Source organism: Trachurus japonicus, chromosome 22 (assembly GCF_045865225.1).
Source record: "Trachurus japonicus isolate A0001 chromosome 22, Traja_1.0".
NCBI classification, from domain to species: Eukaryota; Metazoa; Chordata; class Actinopteri; order Carangiformes; family Carangidae; genus Trachurus; species Trachurus japonicus.
In genome coordinates, this window is record NC_140928.1 from 9,884,157 (window position 1) to 9,905,400 (window position 21,244).

At 39.9% G+C, this 21,244-nt stretch overlaps 5 protein-coding genes across 6 annotated transcripts; 4 read left to right on the forward strand and 1 right to left on the reverse strand.

Annotated features, from left to right (window-relative positions):
- The first annotated feature begins 421 nt into the window (after positions 1-421).
- Positions 422-3,961, forward strand: cenpo (centromere protein O). Its single transcript, XM_085767745.1, has 6 exons — positions 422-588; positions 749-900; positions 1,641-1,803; positions 1,925-2,196; positions 2,936-3,095; positions 3,704-3,961. The coding sequence occupies exons 1-6, from the start codon at positions 567-569 to the stop codon at positions 3,811-3,813; spliced, it is 879 nt and encodes a 292-aa protein (XP_085623871.1). The 5' UTR covers positions 422-566; the 3' UTR covers positions 3,814-3,961.
- Positions 3,962-3,973: 12 nt separating this feature from the next.
- On the reverse strand, positions 3,974-4,603 carry LOC146963486 (uncharacterized). Its single transcript, XM_085767746.1, has one exon. The coding sequence runs from the start codon at positions 4,601-4,603 to the stop codon at positions 3,974-3,976; it is 630 nt and encodes a 209-aa protein (XP_085623872.1).
- A 1,175-nt stretch (positions 4,604-5,778) lies between these two features.
- On the forward strand, positions 5,779-9,375 carry tp53i3 (tumor protein p53 inducible protein 3). The gene is made up of 7 exons (XM_085767820.1): positions 5,779-5,895; positions 6,563-6,639; positions 6,726-6,899; positions 7,218-7,485; positions 7,652-7,864; positions 8,552-8,748; positions 8,848-9,375. Exons 2-7 carry the CDS (start codon positions 6,586-6,588, stop codon positions 9,043-9,045), a joined length of 1,104 nt encoding a protein of 367 aa, XP_085623946.1. The 5' UTR covers positions 5,779-5,895; positions 6,563-6,585; the 3' UTR covers positions 9,046-9,375.
- Positions 9,376-9,878: 503 nt separating this feature from the next.
- dnajc5gb (DnaJ (Hsp40) homolog, subfamily C, member 5 gamma b) lies at positions 9,879-15,525 on the forward strand. Of its 2 annotated transcripts, XM_085767848.1 has the most exons (6): positions 9,879-10,057; positions 10,413-10,545; positions 12,643-12,856; positions 12,972-13,125; positions 13,997-14,053; positions 15,249-15,525. In XM_085767848.1, exons 2-6 carry the CDS (start codon positions 10,433-10,435, stop codon positions 15,326-15,328), a joined length of 618 nt encoding a protein of 205 aa, XP_085623974.1. In that variant the 5' UTR covers positions 9,879-10,057; positions 10,413-10,432; the 3' UTR covers positions 15,329-15,525. The 2 variants fall into 2 exon arrangements, with proteins under 2 accessions (XP_085623974.1, XP_085623975.1); XM_085767849.1 differs by lacking the exon at positions 13,997-14,053.
- A 1,335-nt stretch (positions 15,526-16,860) lies between these two features.
- Positions 16,861-20,930, forward strand: LOC146963489 (proton-coupled zinc antiporter SLC30A2-like). Its single transcript, XM_085767847.1, has 8 exons — positions 16,861-17,029; positions 17,141-17,343; positions 17,718-17,864; positions 18,391-18,544; positions 18,642-18,846; positions 19,320-19,425; positions 19,534-19,668; positions 20,338-20,930. The coding sequence occupies exons 1-8, from the start codon at positions 16,959-16,961 to the stop codon at positions 20,454-20,456; spliced, it is 1,140 nt and encodes a 379-aa protein (XP_085623973.1). The 5' UTR covers positions 16,861-16,958; the 3' UTR covers positions 20,457-20,930.
- The last annotated feature ends 314 nt before the right edge of the window (positions 20,931-21,244 follow it).

Sequence of the window (21,244 nt, forward strand, 5' to 3'; positions counted from 1 at the left end):
AAAAGCGTTTTGGTTGGATGTACAAAACTATATTGACAGGAAAACCGGACACACGAGCTGCAAGAAAATTATTATTATTATTATTTGTACAACTTATTTTATTTTTAAGCAAATATCACATTCATTAAAAAAAAAAAAAAAAATTAACCGACTCCAAACCTTCTTTTTACAGTCTATGCTCCAAACCAAGTTTCACAAAGTTTTTGCACGAACTATATCCGTATAGCACCACTATTGATGGACTGGAAAACCAAAAGGCATTAAAAACAAACTATATTTTGGTCAAATTTTTATTTAATTAATATATTCATTTTTTAATTGATTATTTATTTATTTTCCCCTAGTCTTTTTGTATATCCTCGGCCAAAACAGTATTGTTCTGTATATAATTGTCAATAAAGCATTTTTTTTTAAAAGAAGAAGCTGTAGGCGGAGTCGCAATATGATGACGCAAACAGGAGCCGCCAAAATCAAAAACTTGTAGCTTGTAGCGACTATTTTCACATTATCAAACACGAAATAGATTAAAAAACAAAACAAAACAACAACAGCAACTTTACAGAAACATGGACGGAGCACCCAAGAAAGGTAACTCAGGCTGTATGAAGCTACAGCGGCTGCGAAGGAGCTTATTGTGACACGGTTACGATGCTACTGCTAATGCTGTGCTAATGCTAACAGCTTGTTTATGCCCCCCGTCTGAACGTCGATAAATGCGAGTTTGTATTTATTATCCTTTCATCCTCAGGTGTTTTAAGTCAGCTGAGTCTGCTGGAGGTTCGGGCGAGGAGCCGTAAAGGTCTTCCCCAGCAGCAGAGTCGTGTGAACCGGTTGAAGGCTGAAGCTGAGGCGCTGAGGATCCGGAGAGATCAGCTGAAGGCAGAGATACAAACACTGGAGGTGATGCATGAGATGTTGCTCATAGCTTCGTTAAGTTTGCATGCACGAGATAACACACAACACAAGTTGTCTATGTTGTAAATTATGTCCACACGAGAAATATAATGCTAGTGCTGTGTTCAGTCAGTAATTGATTTTTATCTTAGTAAGTTTGCATGAGATAACACAAATTATCAGTGTTGTGTGATGAACTGTACATGCACACATACACTGTAACCGGTCCATAAGCTTTAAAAAAAAAAATCTAAAGTAAAACTTGCACTACTGTTATTCATCGCACTTTTTTAAATGTATATTTTCTCTTTCTTTCTCCTTGAGTTTTATATGCCCCTATATTCTAGATTTGTAGCCTGTCTTAAATGTTTATTGTCTGCATCAAGGGTCTCAGAGAAACGTAATTTCGATCCTCTGTATGTCCTGTACATAATGTAGAAGAAACTGATGGGACCCCTGCAAATTGAATGTTTTTCCGTCATTAAATGACAATAAACTGTACAGGTTTTCTTTACAAAGTTGAGTGTACAGGTGAAAAAGCATCCCTCATGTTTCCCCTTTTCACCCAAAACTGTAGAAAAACAAAAACAATACATATATATTGTTTAAAATATTGCAAAAGAGTGTTTCATGTTTAACTTTATTCCTTTTGGAGATCATTTCATCTTCCACTTGCTTAACTGTTCACATTAAGAGAAATTTTGACCAAAAAGCTGATGACTTGTTCTGTGTCTGTCCTGCTGCAGCGTCTTCAGAGACTGAGGACTTCTATGCAAAGACAGTGTACAGATGAAGAAGAGGAGGAGGACATGGACGGAGACTCTGGGGACTCAGCGGACTCAGAGCTACTGCAGCTGATGGCCAGACATACACAACTGAAGGATCTTCTACATGCTCATCACCTCATCGGTATTGACATCCAGCTGTTTTATGAGAGGTTGTCATCAATGCCATATGTGGCATATCTCAGACTCTTTATCAGTCTGTCTTAGTTTCTCTCTCTCTCTCGTTTATTTTCTGTTGTCACTAGGTGGGTATGACATTATAAAGACTCACCAAGGCAAAGCCGTGTGCGTGTCTGTGGCCACGGCTTTTGAGGGAGTCTACCTGGACACCTACAACCTGGAGATAGATCTGAAGCCAAAGCTGAGGATCAGTCGTCATAACGTTCCCCCGTTCATCCCCCTGAACAGCCTCGCTGAGCAGAGCAACATGCAGAACAACATAAGGGCTTTCCTGGACACCCTCAGCCTCCACCTCAACGGCTTTGCTGGACGCAAACAGCAGCTGAAGCTTGTTAAGGTGACAGACTTTGTTTTTTGTTATTTGGTTAAATAATAACAATAATAACTTTATTTATATAGCACCTTTAAAAACACAAGTTTACAAAGTGCTTCACAAAACACCATATAAGAGACAAGTCACAAAGGTCATAAAACCATAAGAGATGGACCGCCCAAGCAATACAGCAACACAGGCAATATGAGAACCCAACAAGAAACTGAAACCAGGAGGACTCAAATTAAAATGCTGGATGCAGTTGATTAGATAAAATAAATAAAAGGGGGGATTACATGATAAAAATACAATAAGATAAGAAAAGATGGGATACAAGAGGTAATACAGAAGAAGATGTAAAGTAAAACTAAGAACATCTGAGTAAAACTGTGAGATAAAATAGATGATATTGATGAAAGAAGAGGATGACATCACAGAAAAGCAAGTCTGTAAAAGTGGGTTTTAAGAAGTAATTTAAAAGCCGACACTGAGTCTGGATGCCTTATCTCCTCGGGCAGGTCGTTCCAAAGCTGGGTGTATGTTTTCTGTTACTTTTGTTCCCTGCATAAAATTACCTTAACAAACATTTATTGTAAAATTCAGATAGTGTTATTAAAAAATGATGTACAGAGGCCACAATCGGCAATAACACACTTTATTATCAAAAACTGAAACTCACAGTAATACCATGTGTGTAGTAGCGGTGGAGCAATCTGCTAGTTGTTCTCATTATGTCTCACTGTGTCCTCCCACCTGTTTATAGGAGCAACATGAGTCTGTTGAAGTGATGGAGAGTAACGTCCTGTGTTCGATACTGGTGCTGATGCTGAATGTGCCCAGAGGGAGGCCCGCTGTGCTCTGCACGCTGGACTACTCAGACCACACCAGAAGCCTGCCCACCAGAGTCCACTTTGAATGTGAAGGTAGGATGGACAATTATATTTGTACGACTAAAGTCGGTAGTGGTTGTTTTATTTTAATAGACTATCGCCTTTAACATCACAAGATGAGAAGATGAGTTTCAAGGCAGTTAGTGTGTATTTACATCTGTATGCATGAGTTTCTGAGACAAACATATTTATCATATTTAATATGTACATAGTCCTGAGCTTTACATGTATTGACTTTAGCATAAGTATTTTTATTGATCCCACTTGTGGGAAATTCACTTGCAACAGTAGCAGAGAAGTACAGGACAAGTAAAAAAAAAAGTAAGGAATAAAATAAAAAGACATTCACTATGTACAAATATACATAAACAAAAGTACTGTTATGTACAAAATTATTTAAATAGAGAAAAAAGGCTATATTAAATATACACAATACACAACACAAGTAAATGTACAGCTTGTATGAACTGAGCAAGATAAAATATACAAGAATAAACTATTCGGAAGAAAATCCACATAGAAAACATAGACAGAAAATCCTTTGCTAAAAAATATAATAATGCTGTTATTAAGCATACACATTTAATCTGTTTTGTATAATTTTATTCTATTGAATTCCATTTTACTACTTTGTTTTGCAGACAAGGAGCTTCCTGGTTCCCCAGAGTGGAAGAACAACTGCAGCCTGCTCATGGAGACTCCTGTGCACAAAGCTTTGACAACTATGAGAAAGATGAGGCATATTATTTGATTATTTGATATTCAGTAAAAAAAAACAAAAAAAAACTGAGCATGGTCTTTACATCTAACAGAAATATGTACATACTTCATTCTTATTGTTTATAATCAACAGTCAAACAGTTTGTCTTGATGTTATAAATGTTGAGCTGTGAGTAGATGACAAAGTTGTGTTAATGACTTTCAGGTTCCTCGAATGTTTCCACGTTTTCTTTGTCCTTGAGACTCTGTAAGAAATCTGTCACCCTCTTGTGTAACATGTCTCTCTGGAGCTGCCTCACTCTCTCTGCTTCCTCTCGGGCTTTCTGCCGTTGCCTGGCCAGTTCTTTTTGCGATATTGAGTCAATAGTTGCGATCTTTTTCATCTGCATGAGAGACACGATGCTCCGGATGTTGCTTCTGTGTCTGACTGGAGCTGCGGTGGGTTTCACCGACGCCGGTGGAGCCGACACCGTCCGACTCTGCTCCACCGGTTCAGATCCGTTGTCGTGACACTGGGACTTTCTGGAGGACAGACCTGTCCCGTCAGATGTGTGAATACCTCTGAAGTTTGCGTCGGTGTTCTTGTGTTCTCCAATTTCTCTCATGGCGATGGTGACTGTGGCTTTAGGTTCACAGATTTTTACCATCACCACTTTCCTCTGTTCGTTCATCAGCGAGTCCCGTCTCTGTTGAAGCATCTTGCAGCTGTAGCGATGCTGTTTGTCCAGCATGTTGAGTTTTTGCTGCAGATCTCTCTCCTCTCTCTGGTTCAACACTCTCAGCTCCCTCAGCAGCAGAGATCTTCTGAACTGTTCATCCATTTGTACAAAGGCTCAGAGGAGAAAAAAATCATGTCTTCAACTCAGTTTCTCTCACTTAATCTGTCACTTTTTAATTTTAAATTAAAGCCAATGATGTGGTTATCTTCTTACCTGATTTGTGTGCATCATCCCCCAGAGTGCAGTTAAACAGGAGTGCCTGCTGCTATGGCCGTCTCAGAGTGTGAAATATAATAGCCCCATTGTATTTAAAGTGAAGTGGAAGGGATTATTAGTAAATGCAAGTGAGCTGTTTGAGAGATTGAATTTCCAGTTGCCTGAAGAGCAGAGTCACGGGGCTTCTAGCAGCTTACACAATTGATAAATAACAATGACTCGGGAGAATAATGCTGCCACTTCAGTCTCACATGACATGATTAAAAAAAAAGTTTTTAGGTCTAAATTAGATTTTAAGTGTTGGAATATGTTGTCATCGTAATATTATTACAGTACTTCTAAAATTCAAAAGAGAAAGTATTTTTCAGCTTTACATTACAGTGGTTGTAATAACAAACCACAACACATTTAATACATTTTCTATGTATTACCATAATGTCTTACAAATACTGATGCCATATGTTCCCCAGCAAAACCTAATGTTTGAAACGTTTACCAAAATAAACCTCAAGTATCTACACAGTATACTTCATATTGCTTCTTGTGTGTTTTCTAAGTAATACCTGATATTATTAGTTGAAAAATGAATATGTGATTTACAGTAGTGATTAGTTATTTAAGTTGTTTCTAACTTTTTTTCTTCTTCAAAACATCACTTTTACTTTCAGCATGTTTTAGGACATTTAAAAAAATATTATATTGGGCTTTGAAAACGTGAAAAAAACAAACCTTTCAGAGCAAACTATTAATTTGATATCGAGAAAATAGTCAATATTCATTGTAGTGCGGCCTCCATTTACACTGTACACTGGTCAAACAGTAACATGCATATAAATATTAATTAGGTAGGCTATTGTTCATAATTGGCAGGGTTATATATTTTTTAATATGAATCCCATATTGACATGTATATATGTATTATATTTGTATAAGTGAAATGTAGGCATGAAAAACAAAGAACAACGAAAAACAAAAAATAAAGCAGGCCTCTAAAAGCAGTGCTGCTGTGTCCCTTTAACTCGCCTGATCCGGTACCGGAGGTCCTGCCTCCTTCCCGGTTCGATCCCTCCCGCGCCAAACTGACGTCGTGCTCGTGGACCATCATGGCTCCACAAAACCTCCTAAAAACTCTCCCAGTCAATTCAAAGTCGTCGATCAGCTGTTGACATCCTCATCTGGTAAGATCATCTTTGATTAAATACTTTGAGCATAATTTCCAGTGAACAGAGCCACGCGCTGTTAAATGGCCAGCTCCTATTGGCTGGTTTTAAGAGTTGAACATTCTCTTCTTCTGATCGAACATGTGATAATAACTATGTTTTAAACGATCCGGTGAATTGGTTTTGACACTTTAAGATACTTCAATGTGCATAAGGTGAACCCCTGACATTGCAGCGCGTCCGTGTTGCGAAACGACCTGTTTATGTAATCCTGGATAATTCACTGACCACAGAGTCAAACCAGTCTGAGTCAAACCAATACTGTTTTATTACTACTGCTTCCTACTCCCTCCTCTCTTCACTTCTGCTTAACAGTTCTGTTATGAGCATCGTTATAGTGCTCCACCCAAATCTGGACCATAATAGATCTCTGTCTGTGTTTTGAGATTTAAAAAAGCCACTAATGTTTTCTTTCTTTTTAAAAAATATAAAAATGTGGTTTAAACATGTCAAAACAGTAGGCTATAGTAGAAATAAGGAGAAGAAATTAAAAGAAAAAAGATGAATCACATAACTTGTATTTTTCAGTTATCAAGAATCATAATTATTTTACATGAAGATATGATTAATGATAATAACAACTGGTGCTGTCTGATCTGTTTCACGTTTCTCAATCAAATCTCAGCTGCCACAGCCTGGGATTGTCAGATGCATCACATCCTGCACACTGGGAGATTTTTATTGGGAAACACCCACCAGACAGTAAGTGCATCAAAAGTTTTCATTAAAGCTGCTCCAGTGTTTTTTTAAAGTAAATCTTAAGACGCCTGTCTGACCTCGACTCGTAGGCCTGGCGCAAGTGTTGCTCGAGTTTTGCCAAGATGATGCGGGCGGTGTGTGTCGACGTACCTGGAGGACCAGAGAATTTACTGCTGCGGACTGTCCCCAGACCTCAACTTAAAGATGGAGAAGTCCTGGTTAAAGTTCATGCAACTGCCCTCAACAGGGCAGATTTACTACAGGTACAGGACAATGCACATTCACAGTACAGTCTCCTCTGTTGTTCACACTGAGGTTTTTTCCCTGTTAAAAGGGTTTTCCATGGAGTTTTTCCTCGGTCGATGTGAGGGTCTAAGGGCAGAGGATGTTGTGATGCCATGTAAAGCCCTTGGAGACAAACTGTTTGAAAAAACGGGCTATACAAATAAAATTGCCTTGCCTTGCCTTACTGTCAATATGATCTCCTGTTGTCCATCTAATGTGAGTCACTGTGGTTATTTTATAAAAACAGAGCAACAAGATTCAGATGTCTCATAACACTGGCTTTTTGTTTTCCACAGAGGCGAGGGCTGTACCCTCCTCCCCCAGGTGAGAGCGACATCATCGGCCTGGAAGTGGCTGGGACCGTGGATACGCTGGGCCCTGGGGTGAAAAGAGGCTGGAGGCCCGAGGACAGAGTCATGGCCTTGCTCTGTGGAGGAGGATATGCAGAATATGTAGCTGTGCCCGAGGAGCTTCTCATGCCCGTTCCCCCGGACCTCACTCTCTGCCAGGCTGCTGCCATCCCAGAGGCCTGGCTCACCGCTTTTCAGCTGCTGGCTCTCGTAGGTATAACAAAATTTGTTTTTTTTCTACCTCAAATACAAGGAAGTTAAGTTTTTACCCGTTTCAGCGTGACTATACAAAAGTTAACGTATCGATTCGCACCCCCAGTGTTTTCACTAACTATTAACACCAGGCTGATGAGCTGTGTCCTCTGTCTTCTCCATCCCAGCTCAGGTGAAGGAAGGTGAGGTGGTGCTGACTCACGCTGGAGCCAGCGGAGTGGGAACAGCCGCCGTTCAGCTGGCTCGTCTGTTCGGGGCCGTGCCCGTCGTGACTGCAGGGAGCTCAGAGAAGCTGAAGATGGTAGAGGCGCTGGGAGCAGCGGCCGGGTTTAACTACAGGGAGGAGAGCTTTGCACAGGGAGTTCACCGCTTTACAGGAGGTGAGATGTGTAGCTGCACTGACACGTCACTGTGCTGTGTTTTACTGTGAATTATTGATGGAAAAGTTCTGCAGAATTTTCCTTTGGTTTTCTACATCTTCGCTCCCATTAGGCTATTTATGTCAAACAAATGTTGATGCAAAATGTAACACAGGTCTCTGCCACAAGGTAATTCTTTTGAGTGAAGACAAATCAGATCTTAATTGACATCTTAAAGCAGTTGTTATTGGAGCAGCAGTATATTTCTTGGGTGAACAAATCCCATTAAAACACAGGAAAGACCCATCTCTTTAAATTGTATTCAAACAAGAGTAAACTGTAAGTTTGGGACAATTTTCAGCTGTAGATTAAGACCTTTGCTGGTCTAGTAGTAAATATTTCTGACTGCAGGATAAGATCCATTCATAGTTCATTGATCATTCTGGTATTTTCACAAGATTAAGAAGAAAAATACACAACATCACTGGATGCATTCCTAATTTTGTGGTAAATGATCATAGCAATCTATTACATTACATTACAATCTATTGTAATATTGTATAAAGTAATTCAATATGAGGCTATATTATTGACAAGAATAAAAAAAAAGCTAAATAAAACTAAATATATATTGCCATTAGGAGGTCAGAGTCATAACTGGGCTCTGGATCACAGTTGGAGAGAAATGACTGTGTTGTAATTACGCAGGCAGGGGAGCAGACGTCATACTTGACTGCATCGGTGGGTGTAACTGGGAGCAAAATGTGAGCTGCTTAGCCATGGACGGCCGGTGGGTGCTGTACGGCACCATGGGTGGCAGGACGGTCGAGGGAGATCTTCTAGGCAAACTGCTCTCCAAGCGAGGACACCTGCTCAGCAGCCTGCTCCGCTCTCGCAGCCTCCAGGTGAGAACTCATCATCATCCGTAGTAAAACTCAACAGGTCTGTTTTTACCTGTCTGTGTTACTGAGACTGATGTGTGCTTTGTATTTCCTCCCTCGCAGTACAAAGCCGACCTCGTCAGCGCTTTTACAAGCAGAGTGTTGCCACATTTCTCCGGGCAGGACACCTCCCTGAGGCCGGTGATTGACAGCACCTTCAGCCTGGAGCACGTTGCAGAGGCTCACAGGCACATGGAGGCCAACAAGAACATGGGGAAGATTATCATTAATGTGATTCCACAAGAACAGGAAAATAAATGATGAACAGTTACTGTGATTTTAACAGATATGATGATATATTCCTACACAAATATAATTGCTTTGAAAAACACATGTGATCTATCATGTCAACGAATTGACTTTGACAAATTATTCTTCTCACACAAATGTTGATCATGCGACGTCCACTAATATAACTGTCCACATTTTGTTCTGTATGGTCACAATCAAGATAAATGGTTTAAGATGGTTTAGTTTGTTATCAGTATTTTGTGCACACTCTTGCTGGCTGTTTGATTATTACCGTAATATTATTTTTAAGAGCATGAAATAAAGTGATTTTGCAATAACATTGAATAAAGGCTCAATTTTTAGTCCCAGGAGACCAAAAAAATGACTGACGTGTCAATTTACATGGGACTAACAGAAAACAACAGAAATGTGCGTACATAAATATAACACTTGAGACAATAAAATGGAACAAAAAACAACAAAAGGTTCACTTAATCACACACATTCTTTGTTTTGATGGATTTTTTTTGCTTTGTGATGAAGTGATCATTCAAAAGTTTGGTTCCATTTACTTACTTTACTTACTAGAAAACTAGTTTGTTTTATGAGTGTGGTACTTGGCAAATGTAATAAGATTATATATCATTATACCTGCATATTATATTATATTATATTATATTATATTATATTATATTACATTACATTACATTATAATTAGGCTATATTATAGACAGTATAGTAGTATGTTTAGTTTAGACCATAGACTGTAAAAATAAGACCGGTAGACACACTCATTGTTTTTTCTCGCGTTTTTTTTTTCTTTTCCAAAAAACTTTATTAACAAGTGAAACTTCCTGCTTCTCGCCGCCGGTGTCGTCTCGTCTGAACTTTTTCTCCGGTGTTGAGGGGGAGAGGAGAGGTCTTGACTGAAGACAGACACCGTGGTCCAGCTTCACTCCATGGACTAAACTTTAAAGACAGTAAAAAAGGACAACTTCCGGACTCTATGCTTCGACCACAAACATCGATATCAATCGATCCGGTATGTATTAGAGGAGGTGACCAGCCTGTCACCACCGCGTCTCCTCCTCCGCTACCACAGCAGCTAAGGCGGTTAGCACCTGAACCCGCGCGGGTTTTAACACGAGGAGGATAAAAGGATAAAACCTGCCACAAATCTGAACCCGAAACTTCCCCTACTGTTTATTTATAATTTAATCCGCTTTAAACTGCATTCATTCAGTCAGTACTTCAGGCTGTCCGGCATGTTTTAACTTCACCTCCTCTGTGTTTATTTACTTCCTCACTCACAAGTCATGATGTGGATACAGGACCTTTTTTTACTGGTTTGATCCTTTACTGGTTTCCTCTTTTTTTTCCTGGTTTCTGTGTCGCAGCCGCCACACAGATCTGAACCATGGAGGATCCAGACAGACCTCAGAGGAAGATGTCAACAGCAGGAGACAGTCTGTACAAAGTCCTGGGCCTGGAGAAGGGAGCATCTCCAGAGGACATCAAGAGGGCCTACAGGTGTGTTTAGAGTTTATAATACTGTAACATATAAACTCCTGCCCCTCATATACACTCACAGTGCCCACTTTATTAGGTTCACCTTGCTTGAACTGCCCTAATACTTTGTGACATACTGTAGAGTCAATGGAAAACTGTATTATCAGTGAAGGGCAATTGGCAGCAGCAAGCACAGCATTAAACAAGAAAGATATAGAGATAATCTTGGACTTCAGTAGCTGTACCTGCTGAAGTCTGTAATAGCCTGCACTGCAGTTTTACAACACAACTTAACAACACCTTGTTGTCTGTTTTTGATCTGTGGTCTAACTAAACCATAACAGCTAACAGAGGTAAAAGTCCGGACAGATTCGATGAAAGCGCAATAAAATGTTTTCATAAAAGTCTTGTGGACGTTTACACTTCGGCTTCTCGTCAATGATATTTTTGCTTCTGTACACACTCCGCTGTCTGGTCGGTGATCACCTCACCGCCTTTTTCCTGAAATCAGCTGTCGTCTCTATAGCTTTTGCCACATTGACATTAAAAATGGCTCTTTACACCAGTCAGTAAACTCATCTAGAGCAGGACTTAGTCTGGTTCGTCATTATGGAGCAAGGACACAGTGGCAGAGACAAACTTAACCATGTGACGACCCACATGCTGGCCTCGTATATAAAACAAATAACAAGAGGTGAGGAAATGAACCTCTGAGGTGAACCAATGGAAGAAGCTGGACATCTAAGGCGAAGGAAACAGTGTAGATGTCAGAGGAAGAACAGAGTTCGACTGGTTGGAGCTGACGGACGGGCTCTAGTAACTCAGATAACCACTCTTTCCAGCTGCAGAGCAGATGTGCACCACATGCCGGGCTGGAGGCCGATACGCCACAACAGCTAAGACCTGAAATGTGAGAATGCGCAGACTTGAATGCGTCTGGATTTCGTGCAGATGTCAGGATCAGAAAAACCATGAGTCAAACCAGCTCATCAGACCAGACTGGTGTCGTACTGTTGCGCCCGGTCACCAGCTCAGTATCCAGTCTCACACGGACCAAGATCTCAAAGTTAACATCTCCTGTCCAGTGGGATCCGAGCCAACGTAACACATCTGAGATGATCCCGTTCTAACCACACACTGATGGTCGAGCCCCTGTCCACTTTAATAAGGAGAGCACACAAAACCTCTTATATTGGTCTGACACTCGTTCAAGTGAACATCCCCGGAAGGCAGCATAAGAAAACGCACTAAAGAGCTGCTAAAAAATGATCTTTTACATATTTTCTTTGACAGAGTTTAAGAGGGATTTCTACAACATTGTGTAAGTCTGGACAGATCCAGATCAGATGCTCCATAGCAGCTGTTTCCTGTTTGCAACAGTAACATGTGGTTTGTTGTGGTCATCTCACACAGTCTGACGTGAGATCAGCGAGCAACTGACTGAGCCTCCACATGCGATGGCAGATGAAAGGACGATTAATTGCATGATTTTTATTTATTTGTTAACCTTTCTTCCATTTATTTTGAAGTATTTCTAATGTTGTCAAGTTGTATGGGTTGAATCATCCTTTTTATCTGTTTTGACGAAAATTCAATATGAATCCGAAATGACCAAAGGCGTATTTATTTATTCTTCGATCAATTAGTCTCTAATATTCTCTACCCGTAGCTTTAAACTTCTGTAATTTCAGCTTCATTTAAAACTACTCTGTTGACATTTTAAATGCTTTTATGCAATTATTATTGCAGTTACCTTTGCTGTTCTTCAATAGCTTGACCTATTTTTTTCATTTTTCTCTGTTATGTCCTTTTATCATAACATGTTATCATTAAAAAATGATTATGAAGCACTGATAAACGCTTGTTGTTTTTTTTACAAACTTAATTTGAAACATAAATGTCTTCCTGTCTTTCGCCATATTCAGGTTTAGTGACTGTACCCCCTTGATAAAATGTCTCACATACATTGATTTAAAAGTGTTTACATTAAAAACAGTTCTGGATTTACGATGGTAAAGTTCTTGTGTAAATTGATGGATAGTATTTTGAGCTCCTTTTGAAAGCAATAATCAACTTAGGTGTCAATAACAACATCAGATTTCATTCTTCTCCTTGAAGGAAACTGGCGCTGAGGCATCATCCAGATAAAAACCCAGACAACCCAGAAGCCGCTGAGAAGTTCAAGGTGATCAACAACGCCAACTCCATCCTCAGTGACGAGAACAAGCGGAAGATCTACGACGAGTACGGATCCATGGGTCTGTACGTGGCCGAGCAGTTCGGCGACGAGAGCGTCAAATACCACTTCCTCATGACCAGGTGTTGGTTCAAGGTGAGAGGCAGCGAGCTGGAAAGTGGTGAACGGATGTTGATGAAGTTTTGCATCGCCATTGTGCATGTTATATTTGAATTTTATATTCATAGTATTTGTTTTCCTCTGCGTTTAGGGCCTCGTGTTGTGCTGTTCTATTTTCACCTGCTGCTGCTGTCTCTGCTGCTGCTGTTTCTGCTGCGGGAAATGCAAAGGGCCGGAGGACGAGCCGGACTTCGCCTACATGGACCCTGAGGATCTGGAGGCAGAGATCAGAGAGCAGGAAGCAGGTGAGCGGCGTTTGGTTTTTCACTTGAACTCAGCAGTGCAACGGATGAGGGCGGGGAAATGGAGGAAATAGAGCCAGAGGAGTCGCGTTATGTTGTTTAGTGGATGTCAGATTAATGACTAGATAGATAGATAGATAGATAGATAGACTTTATTGATCCCAAGCTGGGAAATTACAGTGCAGCAGCAGCATTACACACAGTGGCAATAACAACACATTGTTCCAGAGAAATGTGGAATTGGCAAAATAAAAATCCCATGATACATAATACAGCCGGGATTCCAGACCGAAACGACATCACGTTGATCACGCAATGAAAAACATTCAGTAACATTCATCACATTTTATTTTCCAGTTTGACCCTCATTTGTGCCGTTTGTATTTTGGTCTGTTGAGGCTGATAGATAACATGAGCTGCGTTTGGTGCAGTAATTATGTGAAGCTGGTGAGTTTAGCTCAACATAAAAACTGGAAACTGGGAGACACGTAGCGTAGCCGCATCCAGTGAAGAAAGATAAGGGAAAAAAATGCAAATTGTCTTGTTTAGATCCTCTTTGGTTATTGTACGAATCAAACAAGATGCAACCTGTTAAGAAATTAGTTTTATTGCTGGAGGGTGAAAGGATTTTAACTCCGTTTCAGCAGAGCGAGGCTGCAGCTTCGTGTGTTGATCTTTAAATCTAACTCTTGTGCAGAATGTGACTCAGTGAGTTTCCTGTTACTTTGCTCGGATCTTGTCCTTTTGTTTAAAAAAAAAAAAAAACTTCACCTGTGGAGTTTTCTTTGTGTTTCTAGTCACAGTCGTCCTTCAGGTTGTTGTGTTAGAAAACAGCAGGTTGGGTTTTTGCTCAGTGTCGAATTCTGTTTCACAGCAGGAGATCATGTCATAATAATTCAGCCGAGCCCTAGCGCTGCCAGTGACAGACCAGGTAAGGTTGTCTTGTCTCTTCAGGTAACGTTTGCCTGTCCCCAGCTGCTCTGTGCTGCTCGACTCCTCCAGCAGAGTTCATCTAATTGAAACTCCTAACATCGCTAGTGTTGAATCACATATTAACCCTTCACATGCCGAGGATTTCTCTCTAAAACACCGTCCTACAGGTGGTGCAGGAGGTTTAGAAGAGAGTCAAATGAAGTGGTTTCTTTTTATGATCCACGTCCTTGGCTGAGTTTGCTTGCTATCACTAATTCATGTTGCTAATACCATCAGTGTTGAGCAGAGGGAAAAACACTGCGCTTAAACCTAAACGCTAAAGGTCCAGAGCAGTGGTTCTCGATCTGGGAGACTTGTGATCTAATGAGGAAAAGGCTCATTTGTATATAAAACTCAAAAAAAGTTTGAGAACCACTGATCTTTTGCAGCTTTCTGCTTTTTGTTGAAATGACTCAGAAAATCCCAACCCTGTTACTAACCCTGCCATCTGTCTTTTGTTGTTGTCGTTTTCTTTTAACATTTGCTCCATTCTCCACGTTGCTGCTGCTGTATAATTCATGTTTTATATAATCTGTATGAACTCATCCTTTTACAGCTGCTGTTTACAGACTCATATGAAGGGTTTATTCACTGCAATACTCCATTAAAAGTATGATGATAAAGAAACAATAAAAACATGCTCTCCCTTCAGCAGCAACTTTTAGCTCATAATATGTTTTTAATGATGACAATTACTTGCTTTTTATTTCTCCTTATTTACGACTTCATGATTTTATTGCTTTTATTGATTGTTATTGTCTACACTTTATCTCTGACTGATATCTGCACTTTGAGCTGCAATGTCGTAAAAGGTGCTCTATAGATAAGGTTAATAAGGCATTTCAGCCAGTTTTATATCGAATCAAAAATCATTGAAGCTGTTAAAAAAAAAAAAAAAAAATCAAGCAGTATTTCTCACGGACTAAAGTGTTTTTGAAACGATTGAAAACCCTAAATTGTTTTCTAACTGCCTATTACAGTATAGAGTAGGCAGCAGATTCTCACATTTAAAAAGCAGAAGACTGTGTGAATATTTAACATTTACGCTTAGAAACAAGTTTTGAAGTTGAAAGAAACAAGATTCTGTCAACTTAATGAATTGTTTTTCTGTTTTTCCTGAAAAGTGAGTCACTGTTTTTTCTTCCTACCTGCAGGTGAAAACACGCCGATTGTGATTCAGCCTCACGCGACTGACGACACCTCGGGTCCCGGAGCCGCCCAGCTCGACCCCTGACCTCTACAGAGAGAACACATGAATGAGTGTGTGTGTGTTTGACTGGGTGTGTGTGTGACTGTGTGTGTTTGTGTGTGCATGGTGTCAGTCCTGAGAGCTTCACATTCCCCACTGCCAGAAAACCAGGTCGTGGCTGATGACGGATATAAACACACCGCCCGTGTGTGTGTGTTTGTGTTTGTGTGTGTGTGAATGTGGCTGACCTCCAGAAAACACACTCATCACAGAGGCAGATTTGTTTACACGAGTTTGATTGTGCCATAGTAGTTTTTTTTTTCCTCTTTAAACACCAGCAGGTTTTGTCTTTGATCCAGTGTCATATTTATTTCTTTATTTTTGAACATTGGGCAGTATCTGTGCTGGAGTGACAAATGACAAAGCCATGCTGATCAAACCTCTGAATTAACAGTTTTTTTGTTTTGTTATGTTTTTTTTTCATGTGCACTTTAAAAAACAACAACATACGTTTGTATTTAAATCCTAAAGCTGCCACGATTGAGGCTCACGGGTCGGAAACGTTTGAATGTTTTTTTTTAACAGGCCAAATACTGGACGACCACTTTAGAGAGTTAGAGTTGTTTTCAGTCGCACTGCACATAAACACATTGTAGAAACAGGATAAAGCCTGAAGCGCCTGAACACAGCCCAGAGAGATTTAATAATGTAATACGTAATAATAATTTTACATTGTGTGAGGCATCAGGTTTATCAATACCAGTATTATCTTAAAGGAACAGTTCCACATTTTGGAAAAGACCTTTTCCAGAATGTGGAACTGTTCCTTTAAGAGTGAGCACTGGTTCTGCTGGTTAATTTGATGCATTTAATGACCTCAAGGGCGGAAAAAAAAGACAAGGGGCTAAATAATTAAACGGGTTCTGATGAGGGCGGCGCAAATTATAACTTTTTCTATATTAAAGCAGCACTGTTCAATTTCTTTCTTCTTCTTCTTCTGTTCGACCTGATGAAGTGATCCAGATGTTTTTCTCTGTGGTGTGTGAGACGACTTATCGCAACATAATGTTAAATACAGGAATCATGTTTTTATGTAAATTCAGAAATATATTTTTGATCTGAAATATTATATTATATTTTATATTTCTGCTGGGTCCGCTTCATTGGGTTTCATTAATACAAATCTGAATCTTGTGGTATTTGTATGTAATTTTTTGATATTTTATCTGTTGTTCTTTGGCATCAAGAATCAGATAATATATTTAATAATTAATTGCCAAAATGTCTAATAATATTTACATGGGATTAAGTGTTTTTTTTTTTTTTTACTTTTATTCATCCTGTGATCAGAGGTCAGACAGAAAACATGTATTTTTGTTAAATCATCTCAACATTCCCGGGTATTTTACTGTGCTTTTAACTTGTTACTTGTTTATTTCAGTACAATTAAATGTTTGTCTGATCAAATAAACTTAGGTGAAACTGCAAAATGTCATGAAGTCATCAGTTTTTCTGTGAGTGACCGGTTCCTCTGAGCTCAGGAACCTGCTTCATTGGCTCCTGTTGTGCTCCACCTCTCACAGATAACACACGTGTGGAGCAGGTGGTGAGGTGTACAGCTTCACTCTGCATGAGTTAAACTGAAAATCAAAGAGTTATTGAAGCAGAATCACCTATGGATATGGAGTTATTCTCGGATTCAGAGAAACAACATTTAATTGAGGCTGAGCTGGTGCCTTGTGCATGGTATGTAATGTTTTTATTCTTTATATCCTCACAGGTCTTCTTATTTAATCACAAAATACATGTTTTTATTGATAATCTGTCAGGGAAGAAAACGGTTGTCTCTTCTCTCAGGTCGGGTTCTCCAGAGGAAAAATACTCAGACTCAGAGCTGAGTGAAGATGTCTCCAGTGTGGACGCTCTGTGGCAGCCTGAAGGCCTCTGTCAGGAGAACGACACCACGGCGGCGGCTGAAAGTGACGCCAGACGTTTGGCCAGGAACAAACTCTACATGGCCTGCACCGTCAGCTTTGTGTTCATGACCGGGGAGGTGATCGGTAACTCTGCCTCCGCCTCACATACAGTACACCTGATTCTGGGAATTCATTTCTATCGGTAAAAAAAAGAATCCAGTTGGAGTTTGAAATGTTTTTTTTATTAGCAATGTTTATCCAAATACTGTAATAACACTTTTTTTTTACTTTGTTGTAAGAGGTTTGCTGTAGTGTTTTCACTTGGCACCTGAAGACAAACAGATTTTTCAGATAAAACAGAGATGAAACTTAAATGATCATCTCTATATGAGGTGAGATGACCAAAAGAACCAATAAAATTAATCAAATTCGACCTGGTGCATCATAAAACTGCTGCTACACTGATAAATGAGCCACCTGCTTAAGCTGAGTGAGCTGTTGTCTCTTCTCCTCTGCAGGTGGATACGCCGCTCACAGCCTGGCCATCATGACGGATGCAGCTCATCTCCTCACTGACTTCGGGAGCATCCTGATCAGCATCTTCTCTCTGTGGATCTCATCCAAACCTCAGACCCAAACCATGACCTTTGGATGGTACAGAGCGGGTGAGATGTCTGTTTGTTTTCAGTGGTCGAGTCCTTTAAAAACAAAAACTCAGAGATTTTAGATATGCATTTATTTGATCTGTCTTGCAGCTTGAGATGAACAGTCTAAATTCTGCACATCAAAGATGGGTAGAGCTGAGGAGGGAGGAAATACATGTATATATTGTATTATATCTTTTTCAGTTAAAAATTTCAAATGATTGAACAAAACAATTTAATGTCTGGTGTCTTAAGTCCTTAAGGACCTGAGGTAAGAAGGAAGAATAGGCATGAAGTTAGTCAATAATTGCATTATGACTTTGTGCATTAGTCATTATTTCTCTCTCTTCTGTAAATATGCTAGATACTTTTCACTTAACATCACCATAAAGTCTGTTATTACTGTAAACTAATGTGTAGGCTAATCGGTACACACTAAATCTATAAGAGGCTCCTTGGCAATGCTTTCTAAACTTCAGAGTTGACAACTATACAGTAGTAGGGTTCATGAATGTGTGTGGTCTGACTGAGTCGTTGTGTTGTACAGAGATCTTGGGCGTGTTGTTGTCAGTCGTGTCCATCTGGGCCGTGACAGCGGTGCTGGTCTTATCAGCCGCACAGAGGATCAGTGATGGAGACTACGACATCGACAGTCACATCATGTTGATAACCTCAGGCTGCGCTGTGGGGGTCAACATCCTGTGAGTGGCTCAATGTTTGTTTGTCTGGATCATTTATGGTTTGGATGGAGGGGCTCTCAGCTCAGCAGTGATGTCACTCTACCTCGGTTTCATTCAGGATGGTGCTGATCCTCCATCAGTCCGGTTCCTCCCACGGCCACAGCCACGGGTTCTCCTCCGGCCGGATGCACAGGGACGAGCAGCGCCACGGCCACGGCCACAGTCACGGCAACGCCAGCGTGAGGGCGGCCTTCATCCACGTGGTGGGAGATCTGCTGCAGAGTGTCGGCGTCCTGCTGGCTGCCACCATCATCCACTTCTGGGTCAGTGTCGCCAAAAACACTCAATGATAAAATATATCAACCAACAGTATTGGCTTTTTCTGGAGCTTTGACTTGCAGTCAGTCAGTGAAAGGTGGTTGAAAGCTCTGGAGAAAAGTTTATAAGTGGATCTTTAGTCTTTCAAGAGGGACATTTTAAAGTCTTTTCTTTAGCAATTCATACATTTATAAATCTATTTGTTGTAAGAAACTGAACAAAAATGAAACTACATGTTTGTTTGTTTTTTCTTTTCAAATTTCTGATTTAAAAACCTTTAAAAACATAGTTATACAAAGACATGCATTTACTTTAAAGGCTTTAAGTCCCCTGAAACTGGTGCAATCATTTTATTTTGAAAATCTGGTGACAGCTACACAGTAAGAATGCAGTTGGAACAATATCTACTGTAAAGCAGCAATCGCACTTTATTCTGTGGTTTTATTCACTTTAAATCCAACGTCTGTTTTCCTCACAGCCTGAATACAAAGTAGCAGATCCAATTTGTACGTTCCTGTTCTCGGTTCTGGTTGTTGCGACAACATTTCCAGTCACCAGGGATGTTTTCAGGATACTGATGGAGGGTAACCAAACACACCTTTTTAAAAAAAATACATGTAATATCATAATATGACTTTTTAAGACTTAAACGTCTGTTACTCTGCAGTGAGTGTTTCCTGTGTTTTCTGCAGCCGCTCCTCAGGACGTCAACGTCAGCACCGTCAGAGAGCTGCTGTTGTCCGTCAGAGGAGTCGTGGCCGTTCACAGTTTGCACATGTGGAGCCTCAACATGACTCAGTCGTTACTCTCTGTCCACGTGGTCACAGGTAAAAGTGAAAATACTCCTTATCTGCGCTCCACACAGTCTGAGTGCGGAGGATGTGGTTGTGCACTGCACTAAATTCAGCAAACAGCTGCTTCGGAGGTTTAAGCTTTGTCAGAGTTCAGAATTTTTTCATGCAATATAAAAAAAATCCAATTCTAGCTGCACAGATAAAAAAAAACCTTCACAGATACAAAGTTGCATATCACCAACATATAAATATATGTAAAAGTCTGTTTACAATATAGTTATTTAAGTATTTAACTTTTCTGCTACTTAATAGCTAATTTCTCTGTGGCTTCCTCCCACAGACCAAACACATGCACGCTAGATTAAATAGTGACTTTAAAATTTCCTGTTGGTGTGAGCAGTTGTTGTTCGTCTCTATATGTTGTGCTTGTTGAAAAAGTCATACATGTACAGATATTGCAATAAGAGATTTCAGTAGGAACAGTTGTTTTTCCATTTAATATTCACTGAAAAATCTTTTAGCATCACCACAATGCTAAAAATGCAAAACATTTTACCTTCATTTTAATAACATTACAGCTACTGCAATTTGAATATTTACTGTACTTGGTCAAATTGTGATTTTGATCATATAATAGTGATGAATTATGCAGCCCTTTGTAGCACTGATGACAGACTGATGACTGTGTCTTTGTGTCCTCAGAGGAAGATGCTGACGCACACATCGTGCAGCTGAAGGCAACAAAGCTGCTTCGCTCCGAGTTCGATTTCTCCAGCATCACAATCCAAGTGGAGCGACATGGCACCGCGGCCGGGAGGTGACTGTAGAGACTGACAGCAGCACAAACCCCCGAGGCAGGAGGCTCCACAAGCACCGGTTGTTGCTGTTTAACAACCTATAACACTGCTTTATTGATCAACTGATGGTGCAGCTGTTCATTTTTTACATTGTGACCCTGTTCAGGCGGATTATTTATAATGTTTTGAGCAGATGAATGCAACGACCAGTAAGATGTTAGAGGCCTTTCTGAACAACTCACAGCAGTGGTGGACGGCTCCTCTCTCTTCTCTGCAGGACGGAGAGAAACAGAAGATCCTTCATACTTACAGCCTTCAGGCTTTTTTAATTCTTCTGCAAATGGAAGCTGAGCTGACAGACAAATGGATTTCTCTTTGGGGATTAATAAAATTATTCTAACCTTACCCTCTTTTATGTAATCTATGACTTCCTCCTCCTGCTTCTGCAAATTTTATTTACATGTCATTGCATGCTTCATTTGCTAGCAGAGAATTACTGTATATATTTAAAAACTTGTCATGGGCCTCTCTTATTTTTTTTATTTATTACTGTTTGAATTTTTGATTTGGTTGAGTCTGTATTTCTATAGAAAACCAACCAGAACTTCAGATTTTATCACCGGTTTACCACATAACTAAAGTTTTACACATATTTATAACACTTCTTTAATATTTGTGGAAACTTTAATCATATTATAGGCAGCACTGTGCAATTTTGTATTATATTGTTAATAAAATCTTTTACGCTTTGGCAGAAGGTTTTTCTTCCTCCATCTAAATATTTTGAATCTCCATTCTCAGAAATGTACAAA